Source organism: Hyperoodon ampullatus (assembly GCF_949752795.1).
Source record: "Hyperoodon ampullatus genome assembly, chromosome: 2".
Taxonomy (NCBI): Eukaryota; Metazoa; Chordata; class Mammalia; order Artiodactyla; family Ziphiidae; genus Hyperoodon; species Hyperoodon ampullatus.
In genome coordinates, this window is record NC_136915.1 from 66792228 (window position 1) to 66805636 (window position 13409).

Below are 13409 nucleotides of genomic sequence, written 5' to 3' on the forward strand. Positions count from 1 at the left end.
TTTATTTTCTGTGACCTTTAGTTCCTATTAGTTTGTACACAGTCATAGAATGTGTGTGGTCTTTTTTATAACCTATTGGTCTTCAAAACCCATTTTGGTGTTGCATACTACACAAAGCACCTTTCTAATAATCTTAGTATTCTTGTTTCTGAATGCCTTTAGGACTTCTTTGAATGTATATTAAAGGATATGTTCCATTCCATGTCCATTGTAGAATAATTTATGTGATACAATATAAGTAAAATTAAGTAAAAAAAGTTATTCATAATCCCGTTGTCCAGAGAAAATTACTGTAAATTTTTTCATTTTGCTCTATATTCCCTTTTTCCAAAAAAAAAAAAATATATATATATATAGTACATGTGTTTGTGGTTTTCTTAATTGATGTATAGTTGACATACAATATTATATTGGTTTCAGGTGTACAACATAGTGATTTGACAGGCAAACACATTAAGAAATGATCACCACTATAAGTCTAGTAACCATCTTTCAACATACTAAATTACTGTAGTATTATTGACTATATTCCTTATGCTGTATATAACATCCCTATGACTTATTTATTTATATAACATGGGAGTGCATATATCTTTTTGAATTAGTGTTTTTCTTTTCTTCAGGTAAACCCAGAAGTGGAATTGCTGGATCATATGATAGTACTATTTTTAATTTTTTGAGGAACCTATATACTGTTTTCCATAGTGGCTGCACCAATTTACATTCCCACCAGCCGTACACGAGGGTTTCATTTTCTCCACATTGTCGCCAACACTTGTTATTGGTTGTCTTTTTGATAATAGCCTTTCTGACAGGTGTGAGGCAATATTTCATTGTGGTTTTGATTTGCATTTTCCTGATGATTAGTGACTTTGAGCATCTTTTCATGTGTCTGTTGGCCCTCTTTGTGTTTTTGGAAAAATATCCAATCAGGTCCTCTGCCCATTTTTTATTGGATTTCTTTTTTTGATAAGTTGCATTTTTAATGTAATTTGGATATTAACCCTTATCAAATATATCATTTGCAAATATCTTCTCCCATTCAGTAGGTTGCTTTTTCATTTTGTTGATGATTTCCTTCACTGTACAAAAGCTTTTTAGTTTTTACTTTTATCTACTTCCATTTGTTTATTTTTGCTTTTGTTGCCCTAGCCTGAGGAGACAGATCCAAAAAATATTGATAAGACCAATGTAAAAAAGCATACTGCCTCTGTTTTCTTCTAGGAGTTCTATGGTTTCTGGTCTTACTTTTAATTCTTTAATCCATTTTGAGTTTATTTTTGTATATGGTGTAAAGAAATGGTCCAGTTTTGTTTTTTGCATGTAGCTGACCATTTTTTAAACTGGCTGTCTTTTCCCCATTGTATATTCTTACCTTCTTTGTTGAAGATTAATTGATCATATAAGTGTTCATTTATTTCTGGGCTTTCTATTCTGTTCCATTGATCTATGTGTCTCTTTTTGTGCCAGTGTCATACTGTTTTGATTTCTATAGCTTTGTAGTATAATTTGAAATCAGGAAGCATGATACCTCCAGCTTTGTTCTTTCTCAAGATTGCTTTGGTTTTTCAGGGTCTTTTTGGTTCCATACAAATTATAGGATTATTCTAGTTCTGTGAAAAATTCTGTTGGTATTTTGATATTCATATTGTTATGAATCTGTAGATTGCTTTGGATAATATGGGTATTTTAACAATATTAATTCTTCCAATCCATTAGCATGGACTCTCTTTCTATTTGTATCATCTATGTTTCTTTCATCAATGCCTCACAGTTTTCAGAGTACAGGTCTTTTACCTCCTTGATTACTTTTATTCCTAGCTATTCTTTTTGATGCAATTGTAAATGGAATCATTTTCTTTTCTCTTTCTGACAGATCATTATTAGTGTATAAAAATGCTACAGCATTCTAATAGTTTTTTTGTGGAGTCTATAGGGTTTTCTATATCATCATCTGCAAACAGTGACAGTTTTACTCCTTTCTTTCTAGTGTGGATGCTTTTTACCTCTTTTTCTTGTCTGATTGTTGTGGATAGGACTTCCAATTCTGTGTTGAATAAAAGTGGTGGGAGTGGGCATCCTTGTCTTGTTCCTGATCTTAGAGGAAATGCTTTCAGCTTTTTGCCAGAGTATGATGTTAGCTGTGGTTTTTGTCATTTATGTCCTTAATTATGTTGAGGTATGTTCCCTCTACACACACTTGGTTGAGTGTTTTTATCATAAATGGGTGTTGAATTTTGTCAAAAGCTTTTTCTGCATCTATTGAAATGTTTATATGGTTTTTATCCTTCATTTCGTTAACGTGGTTTATCACTTTGACTGACTTGCGGCTATTGAACCATTGTTGCATCCCTGGAATAAATCCCTCTTGATCTCATGGTATATGATCTTTTTAAGATATTAATGAATTTGGTTTGCTATTATTTGTTGAGGATTTTAGCATCTATGTTCATCTGGGATATTGGCCTATAATTTTTATGTATTTTTACTTTTTGTTTTTGGTAGTGATTTGCTTTTGGTATCAGAGTAATGCTGTCTTTGTAGAGTGAGTTTGGGAGCATTCCTTTCTCAATTTTTTGGAATAGTTTGAGAAGGATAGGTGTTAAGTCTTTGTTAAATGTCTGGTAGAATTCACCTGTGAAGCTGTCTGGTCCTGGACTTTGGTTTCTTGGGAGTTTTTCATTACTGATTCAATTTCATTACTAGTAATTGGTCTGTTCAAATTTTTCTTCCTTATTTAGTCTTCTTAGGTTATATGTCTAAATGAATTTACCCATTTCTTCCAGGTTGTCTGATTTGTTGGCATGTAATTTTTGTAGTAATCTCATGATATTTTGTGTGTCTGTGATATTGGTTGCATCTTGTCCTCTTTTGTTTCTGATTTTATTTGTTTGGGTCCTGTCTTTTTTTGATGAGTCTGGCTAAAGATTTATCAATTTTGTTTATCTTTTCAAAGAATCAGCTCTTAGTTTCATTGATCTCTTTTGTATTTTTTTGTCTTGATTTCATTTATTTCCACTCTGAGCTGTATTATTTCCTTTGTTCTATTAACTTTGGACTTATTTGCTTTTCTTTTTCTAGTCTCTTTATGTGTAAGGTTAATTGTCTATTTGAGATTTTTCTTGTTTCTTGAGGAAGGCCTGTATTGCTGTAAACTTCTTAGAACTGCCTTTGTTATGTCCCATAGATTTTAGAACATTGTGTTTCCATTTTCATTTGTCTCCAGGTATTTTTAAATTTCCTCTTTGATTTCTTCAGTGAACCATTGGGTTTTTTAGTAGCATGTTGTTTAGATTCCACGTTTGTGTTTTTTCCAGGATTTTTTTTTGTTTTTGTAGTTGATTTATAGTCTCTACCATTGTGGTCAAAAAAGATGTTTGACATGATTTCAACCCTGTTACATTTATTGAGACTTCTTTTGTGGCCTCACGTTATCTATCCTGCAGAATGTTCCATGTGCTGTTTAACAGAATGTGTGTTCTGCTCTTTTGGGGTCATGAATATATTTTTCCAACACTGTAAGCATACTACATTTTTGAAATTTTCACATATCAAGGAATGGTGAACATATTTCCATCTTATAACATATCTTGGCCATATAACTCATAGAAAACTTACTGTCTCCTCTTGAAAGTATTTGTCTAAGTCTCCTATTTAATTATGAACCTGTAAAGGATAAGAAACATCTTTTATTTGTCTTTGTCACTTTCCCATCAGCACCTGATACAGTGCCACATTATTTTTCACTACCTATGGCAATTTTCTTTTAAAAGTCCCAGAAGATACTCTGAAGGATCCATATAATTTTTGTGGTATTTTTGTCAAAAATTATAACCTCATTCCACTCCTGAGAAAACATCAGGCAAACCCAAATTGAGGGACAGTCTACAAAAAAATAACCAATCAGTATTATTCAAAAGTGCACCATGGTCATGAAAGAGAAGGAAAGACTAGGAAGAAATAGCAACTTAATTCAGTTGTAATCCTGGATGGGATCTTTCAACAGAAAAAGGACATTGGTGGAAAACGTGGCCAAATTTGAATAAAGTATATAGTTTAGCTGATAACATTTTACCAATGTTTATTATACTATGGTTTTGTAATATGTTACCACTGGAGGAAGCAGAGTGTAACTTTTTAAGTCTAAAATTAGTTTTAAAAGTTAAAAAAAAAGTTCCAGGGAAAAAACTTTTAGTCAATAAATATCCTTAAACTTTTTTCTGTTTAATTCTAGCACCAAGGAATATCATTTTTGCTGGCTGACATGGCAATGAAAGTTGAACTAGCTAGATTGAGTTACCAGAGAGCAGCTTGGGAGGTTGATTCTGGTCGCCGAAATACCTATTTTGCTTCTATTGCAAAGGCATTTGCTGGAGATATTGCAAATCAGGTAGCTACTGATGCTGTTCAGATTTTCGGAGGCAACGGATATAATACAGAATATCCTGTAGAAAAACTAATGAGGGATGCCAAGATCTATCAGGTAATGTTAAAAATGATTTTTATTGATTTTTAAGGAACATAATATAAATGACATAGTAGATTTCTGATTGTTTATAGATTTTTATGTCACAGGTAATAATAAATCATTGTAATAAATGGCTGTGAGCCTAAATTTTTGGAACTAATTAACACAAGGAAGAATGTTACATTGAAGTGTATTCCTTGAGAGAGAATAGGCTAACAAAGTAAATGGTGCAGACATGTACAGGATGTCTGGATCAGCCTTCTTTGATTCTTAACATCCCAGCTAATTGTAACCCACTCTTTGCTCTCCTAAAAGTATGTGTATCATTTAAATTAATTAAATTATTTTATTTTGAATCTCACCTGACAACTCTTGAAGTCATATTTGGGAGATAAAAAAACAACATGAGGAGAAAGTGATATAGATGACTCTGTCTTATAAATTAAATTCATGGTTAGAAAAACTTAGAGATAGGAGTAATTTAGTGAAATAAATGCTCATGTCCACATGTAGTTTAAGTAATTATAAGCCATGATTCTCAATATCTCTTCCCTTGCTTTCCTCAACCCCCAGCAAATTATTTGACAAATCCAGTCATTTGAAATCCAGAGGTAGAATCATAGAATGTTAGAGAAAGAAATTTAGACAGTGCAGCCCCTCAATTTAGACTTGAAAAAACTGAGAACCAGAATTTGTGCCTTATCCAAAGTTATGGGTTTATCTGGCAATACTCTCCCTTCCCTGGAGCTTGTAATTATTACGTTTTAGCTTTTCTCTGCCATCTGAATTAATAAATGGTTAGAAGTTTAAACTGGAAGTGAGGGCTGGCTACTAGGGCTACCTAAATGAACAAAAACAAATCCTTCCAGCATCTTTTTCTTTAGCAACTGTGTTCCTTAGGCAACAAGAGATAAAAATCAGGTTTAAGAGCAGAACAGAAAATGACTGAAGGCGACAACTAGCTAAAAACAGTTCAAAAAAGTTGGTTAAATATTTTAGCAACATTGAACTTTAGATTTCCCAAACACTTTTTGAAATGTTAATATCCTTTTCTTTGATGTTTTAAGACTGTCCTCCAAAATTTTGGTAAATGAGTTTTTATAATAATTTTAACTGATCTTTAGAGAATTTATGTATTTTCCTGGGTTTCAGAAAATCAAGTTTCAGAATCACTGTAGACTACAGACCTTATATATGGTTTGATTCAGTTTGGTATTGCAGTGGAGCTTAGAGTACTGTCCGAAATACTGGGTGTTTACATACGGAAGATATTTAACCTACATGTATTTTCTTATTTTTTGCAGATTTATGAAGGTACAGCACAAATTCAAAGGATTATTATAGCCCGTGAACACATTGGCAGGTATAAAAATTAACCAGATCACCATGTTAGTAATTGTTGAGTAATTAGAACATGATCTACTACTTAAAACTCCAGGAAAGAGAAAGAGCGGGCTTTAAGGTTTTTTCCAGTAAAAATTTTAAAATAAGTACTCTTATACTAAACCTATGCAACTGATGCTAATAGTATTCTATTTTTGTTTAGCTTTATGACTTGCCTTTTCTATAATAAATTTGGTTTTATTAAAATTATGTGTTGTCCTTTAGTTCCACTGTACCTGAATCACATTAACCTAGAAAGATACATTTGGCTTGTTGTTTTGACCTCTTATAATTAAAGTAACAGAAATTTCTTGGAATTTCAGTGTTTTTCCAGTGACAGGAAGGAGGGTTTATAAAAGTATTCAGAATGTTCCAGAATTTACATTGAGAAAGTATTCTAGGATTTAAATAACTTGCCAGTGACTTTGTAGACTTAGTGGTATTTGTGTTAGAGGAGTTAATTTTACTGCAATTTGAAAAGCATTTGTTTTCCATTTTGTACAGTAATAACCAAAAATTTGATGTTCATATTCTCCCTTTATACAATGACTAAAAGTTACTTGAAAATCTTGTTTAATTCTGAGCCCACACTTCACTTGCCTTATTTAAAATAAATCAATAAAATTTCCCTTAAATTATTTTTATATGACTCTATTGGTCTCTGGTTAACCTTTGGTCTACTGTACAGTCTCATTCCGTGCATATACATTCTAAAAATAAACTTAACTAAAATTGTTCAGTGTTGTGTATCTGTTCAATTTGTGTATCTGTATTCTTTTCAAGACGTCTTACTACTTCATGCAATAGTGTGTACTTGATTTATTTACTGTGATAGAAAAAAATTCATGTTTTGATTTTGAACTGCATAGTTACCTGTCCATTTGTTCATTAGATTGCATTATTAGATACTTCAGAAAATATCAGTATGAAATAATGAAAGAACCAAATGTGAATTTACTATTTCTTGGTAATCCTAAACATCAAATACTGCTAAAATATGTTATACTAAATGGTGCTTCTGACATCACTTATGATTTTTCAATTCTGATACCAACTGGGAATCCATAGTTCAATCCTATTCTGACAGTAACTCAGAATAGTTAGCATCAGACTCCACAGGTGTAAGGGCTCCGCCCACTCCATCTGAAGTGGTATCTCACTTCAGAAACACCACTATAAGTCCTGGATCCCCAGGCTACCCACACTTCTGACCACTTTGGCTACAAATTCGGGTATTCCCATGACCTTGCCCTTGGGTTTGATAATTTGCTAGAATGGGTCACAGAACTCAGGTAAAATACATTTACTGGTTTATTACAAAGGAGGAAATGCAAAGGGCAAGGTACAAGGAGAGACACCGAGCTTTCATAACTTCTCCCAATGTACCACCCTCCCAGTACCTCAGTGTGTTCACTAATCTGAAAACTCCTGAATCTCATCGTTCAAGTTTCTGTAGAGAATTTACAGTCTCCCTCTCCTCCCCAGATGTCAAGCGTGGGGTTGAAGTTCCCACCTGCATTAGTTGGCTAAGGTTGCCATAACAAAATGCCACAAACTGGGTGGCTTAAACAACAGAAATTTATTTTTTCATAGTTCTGGAGGCTAGAAGTCCAAGATCAAGGTACCATCTGGGTTGGTTTCTGTTGAGGCCTCTCATCCTGGCTCCTAGACAGCTACATTCTCACTGTGTTCTCACATGGCCTCTTGTCTGTGCACATGCATAGTGAGAGAGTGAGCTCTGGTGTCTCTTCTTCTTACGAAGACACCAGTTTTATTAGATTAGAGCCATACCCTTATGACCTCATTTAATTCAATTACTTAAGTCCCTGTCTTCAAACATGGTCACATGGGAATGGTTAGGGCTTCGACATGAATTTGGGGCAAGGGTGGGGGGGGCAGTTTAGACCACAACACTACCCTCTAATTACTTGGTCTTTCTGGTGATTGGCCCCATCCTGAGCCTCTTTAGGGGCTCCACCCTAAGTCACCTCATTAGCACAAACTCTACTATGATCTTTTGAAAGGGGCTCATTATGAATAATAAAAGAGGGACTTCCCTGGTTGTCCAGCAGTTAAGACTCCACGCTCCCAGTGCAGGCCTGGGTTCGATCCCTGGTCAGGGAACTTGATCCCACATGCCACAAAAAAAATCCCGCATGCTGCAACTAAAGATCGTGCATGCTGCAATGAAGATCCTGTGTGCTGCAACTAAGACCTGGTGCAGCCAAATAAGTAAATAATTTTTTTTAATTAATTTATTTATTTATTCATTCATTCATTTATTTTTTGGCTGTGTTGGGTCTTTGTTGCTGTGTGCAGGCTTTCTCTCGTTGTGGCGAGCGGGGGCTACTCTTTGTTGTGGTGTGCCGGCTTCTTATTGTACTGTCTTGTTGTGGAGCACGGGCTTCTAGGTGCGCAGGCTTCAGCAGTTGTGGCGCATGGGCTCAGTAGTTGTGGCTTGCAGGCTCTAGAGCGCAGGCTCAGTAGTTATGGTGCATGGGCTTAGTTGCTCCACGGCATGTGGGATCTTCCCGGACCAGGGCTCGAACCTGTGTCCCCTGCGTTGGCAGGTGGATTCTTAACCACTGCACCACTAGGGAAGTCCCTAAAATTTATTTTTTAAAAATAATAAAAGATACTCCTGTTGCTCAGGAAATTCCAAGGACTTGATGAGCGTGAAACGGAGCAGGACCCTACGGTCCTTCTCCCCCAACCCCATGTCCTTCACCTGCCTTTTGTCTGTGGAAAAACTTTAGCCAAAGAATAAGTTTAATCAGAGAAGTGAGAAAATGCAGAAGCAAAGAAAAGTCAAACAGGACAAAACAATAATAGTTTAGTCAGGAAGCAAAGTCAAGGACCTTTAGCTCCTCCTCAAGGGCTATAGATAATATTCTGAGCCATATCGTGTGAGCTGTCTTATAGACACTGAAAGCCCCACCAGGTGGAAGAAGTTAACTACATTATGACCAGACTAGCCATGACATAAGCTGCTACAATTCTGAGAACTGGCCTCAAGGAAATGGGAACAAACTGACCCTGGAACTGAAGATTAACTGTACTTAAAACAATCAGGATGATGCTGGTCAGATCACTACATGACCAATTTCAAGATGACTGTCAGAGCTGACTATGCCATTTCTGCATGTAGCCCCCTCCCTCTGTATAAAAGCTCTTGCCTCCTGTCAGGCTGACGGGGAGTCAGCCTTTGGACAGGCATCTGTCCTTCCTCCCCCGGCCCCGCCCCCCGTTGCGGGCATCCAGAATAAAACAAACTTTCTTTTCCACCAACCTTGCCTCTTTATTAGCTTTTGAGTGGCGAGCAGCTGGACCCCACTTTCACTTACAGGCTCACCCAGGGACTGGGGACAAAAACCAAATCCATTTCCTCTTACACCTCACTAAATTATGAAAATAAAAATCTAATCTTTTACCAAGAAAGTTTAAATGGCTTTTTCATGCTCAATTATGAAACTGTGTTTTAATGGTACAGCTCAAGATTGGTAGAAGATTTCTAAATAAATTGGATATTACATAGAAATTACAAGTTAAAAGGAATACATACATTCCAAATGCAAATTTGAATTTACACAAGTTCAAAAATTCACCTACATATTGTAAATATAAAGCTTCTAGACATGTAACTGTATTCCAAAGCCACATAATGAGAATATTAAAGCACCTTTGATAAGCATTAAGCAATTATATAACTATCAATTAAGAGCTTTTAGTCACAAGTAACACAAATGAACTTAAGCTACTTAAGCTAAATATGGACAAATATATTTTAAGTATATTGAAGTGCCTCATGGATCTGAAGGCTGGAACAGAGTCAGTTTTAGGAAGGATCTAGAACCCAAATAGTCTTTAGGAACCCATGAAATAGTACATTTCTATCTCTCAACTCTGCTTTCCCTGTCATGTTTCATTCTTTCTTGTTCTATAGCATAGCTTCTTCCTCTGCTTCTTTGATCCCATGATAGAATAAGACCTAATACTTATATATTAGATTTCCTGCCACTTACAAAAGCTGACTGGAGAGGGCCATTACAGCCAGGAGGATAGGTAGAGTCAGACTACAAACATGATTGTTAGTTGCCTACATCTGTGACTTGATGGTTCCTGGAAAATACATAATTTTATAAAAGATCTGGTATGTTTATGGCAAATTTATTGAATGTTTAAGGAACCTACCAGAGTCATCAATTTGCACAGAGGGAGAAGAGTTTATTCCAAGACTCCTCTGAATTAAAAAAAAAAAAAAAAAAGGCTGTTTACATGGCTTCTAGAATGACACCCATTGATTTGAATATATACCCTGTAACCAGATAATACAAAAGTTCTTTGGAGATTGAACTCTATAGGCAACAGGTTTTTTTTTTTTTAAAGGTTTCATATAATTAATTAATGAATGAGAGAACTAACAAGATGTTAAAACTAGTATAAGGGAGAATTTGAAGAACAGACATATCGGCAGTTAGAAATGCTTAAAAGAATTTGCTAATAGATGTAAAACTGGTAGGGCGAAAAACCTAAAGAGGGGGTCATCTTCTCTTTTTTTTTTAGGACACACTGTGTGGCATGCAGGATCTTATTTCCCTGACCAGGGACCGAACCCGTGCCCTCTGCATTGGGAGCACAGAGTCTTAACCACTGGACAGCCTGGGAAGTCCCAGGGGTCATCTTTTCTATACAGGAGAAACCACTTGTAGTTCATGGCTCATTTTCATCGCTCTCCATTTTCTATAATTTAACTTTTAACAGAGTTGTAAAACAGTTTACCCAGCCAGTAGACAATCACAGGTATATACCTCTTCAGAGGATCCATGAGATAATATCTAGCAGTCCACTAAAAGGACACTCAATTAATTTCTTTTATACATTTCCAGGTCTTTGACAATGTGTTTTGACAGTCTCTTTTCATGTGAGCATAAATAATCTGCCAAGATTACTCTTGATACAAAAAGACAGGTTTCATTAGGTTTGGCTTGATTACCTTTCTACAGTAAGGGTGTTAACTCTGTAGGCCTCCTCAGATTTACTTTGCAAATCCAGAGATGTGCAATATTGAACAATTATTAAAGCTGCAGGATTAACCTCTGTATGAAAGTTTTCATAAGGCCACTGAAATTGGACTTCTAAAAGCCTCTGAAACCAAGCTCAAGAAACTATCTACCAGATTTCTCCAGTAGAAATTTACCTAAGAAATTTACCTAAGAAATTTACCTAGAAATTTACCTAAGACTTTAGGTAAAATTCTTCCTCAGCATCTCTAAAATTTACTAGAGAAGGGACCTTCCTTACCATCTGTAAGACTGGGAACTTGTAAGCCAGGTACCATTCCAGTTTTACTGGGGCAGCTTTGTAGGCATTGACTCTACATATAAAGTCAACTTGTTTTTTTAATAATGGGTTTGTCATACATGAGTAAATGTGAATTGGTCTCAATTATGACACTCCAGGTATGGCTTTGGTTACACAATCAATTTGTTCAATTATATCCTGGTAAACAGGAGTAAAGATTCCTTTTGATATTGCCATGAAATGTAAAGAGACTCAGTAAATGTTTCTAAATTCTGGGGACACAGAATCAGATACCATTTTAAAATTCCAGTTTACAAAAGCAGAATCTACTAAATTGAAAACTAGAGATAGCCTAAGAATTAAAAAGGGCTTCCTTAGATACCCATAAAAATAGAACATAACAACTGCATAAACAGTATTCTAAACAAGTAACCATGATTAAATTTCCCTCATTGGTCCCTTCAGTTCTCTGTAATTGCTCTATTGGATCTTGGATCAGTAAACTACTTTCAAGAAGCTGTCTGCTTCCAGTGGTTAAGAATCCGCCTGCCAATGCAAGGGACACAGGTTCGAGCCCTGGTCCGGGAAGATCCCACATGCCATGGAGCAACTAAGCCCATGCACCACAACTACTAAGCCTGTGCTCTAGAGCCGGCATGCCACAACTACTGAAGCCCACGTGCCTAGAGCCTGTGCTCCACAACAAGAGAAGCTACCGCAGTGAGAAGCCCGCGCACTGCAATGAAGAGTAGCCCCCACTGGCCGCAACTAGAGGAAGCCCATGCACAGCAACAAAGACCCAACGCAGCCAAAAAAAAATAAATTTAAATAAAATTTAAAAGTAAATAAATAAAATAATAAAAAGATGAATCAAAATTGATTCAAAAAAAAAAAAGGTCTGCTTCTAGACAAAAGAGTTCTAGAAATCCTGACTCAGTCCACTGGTATGGTGTGAAATTTGTCTAAGCTATGTCAGTTTGGAAATGTGTACCCACAAAACTATTCTTTGATGTCTCTATTGACAGTTCAAAGCACCTGATTCTTCCCATGAGGCTCTGAGACTGTCCGTTCCTGAATGTACAAACTTTGGCCTGTACATCTATAGACAGAGCCCTCAAGCTAGCATCAGAGTAAAAGAGAAACTATCTGTAGATAACCGTTTTAGTTTAGGCTGCTACAACAATACCATTGCCAACTAAAGAATATTACTTACCATCCAGTTCTGTTAAGAATTAAGCTCTTAGCCCCTGCAGTCACTGACCTTCAACACAGCCTGAAAGGAATTCAGGGCAGAATGAGGCATTCTATGCTCTGGGAAAACTGACAGAACAGACCTTCAGGAAAAATAGGTACTTTCAGGAGAAATTTTTTATGAACCTGGATTCTTGCATCTTCCCATACTTAGAAAAGCACTAAAACCATTAACTAAGATATCTGTTCTTCATGTCTAGCAGCAACCTTCTAAAGAGATGTGTGCTGGGTTGCATATACCCCCTTCACCACAACCACATGTATACTGACCTCCCCCGTTACCTCTTCAGAACAGTTTCTCAGAGCTATTTGAAAGTCTGTCTCCTGGGCTATAGTCCTCAGTAAGACACTGAATAAACACAACTCACAGTTTTTCTGTTGTACATTTTTTTTCAGTTGACACCATAGACTGAGTGGTTTAAACAACAATGTATTTCTCACGGTTCTAGAGGCTAGGAAGTCTAAGATCAAGATGCCTGCCCTCTTCTGTGTTGCAGACTTCTAACGTCTTTTGCACTAACATGGCAGAAATAGGGTGAGAGAGCTCTCTGGGGTCCCTTTTATAAGGGCACTAATCCCATTCATAAGGACTGTACCCTTATGACCTAATTACCTCCTAAAGGTCCCACTTACTAATACCATCACACTGGGGATTCGGATTTCAACATATGAACTTGTGGGGGGACAGAAACATTCAGTCCATTGTAATGACCAAGACTGAAAGTTGTATAGACACCCAATAATATCAGAATGGAAGTGAGTTCAAATCTCTATTACAGCATAGTGCATAATTATTTCATAAGAATTTAACCATTATTTCCCCTGAGGGAAACAAAGAGAATTGACAAATCTCCAGGGCCTTCTCATAAAGTATACAATTTTGGACATATTTATATTAATAACATTTTACCTATACAAATTTAAGCTATGGAAGGCTGAGTCAATCTGAAATATTTACCAAATTTTTCTATAAAGCTCCCACAGTATAGTGTTGGTAAATAAGAAA

At 36.0% G+C, this 13409-nt stretch overlaps 1 protein-coding gene across 1 annotated transcript in view; it reads left to right on the forward strand.

The window, feature by feature from the left end:
* The window catches only part of ACADM (acyl-CoA dehydrogenase medium chain), a gene marked incomplete at its 5' end in the record, with an annotated part of 49252 nt that extends 43201 nt beyond the window's left edge, over positions 1-6051 (forward strand). The window contains 2 exon segments of the mRNA XM_079727699.1: positions 4235-4483; positions 5773-6051. Coding sequence (XP_079583825.1) covers positions 4235-4483; positions 5773-5844 — 321 coding nt within the window. The 3' untranslated portion in view covers positions 5845-6051.
* Positions 6052-13409: the final 7358 nt, after the last annotated feature.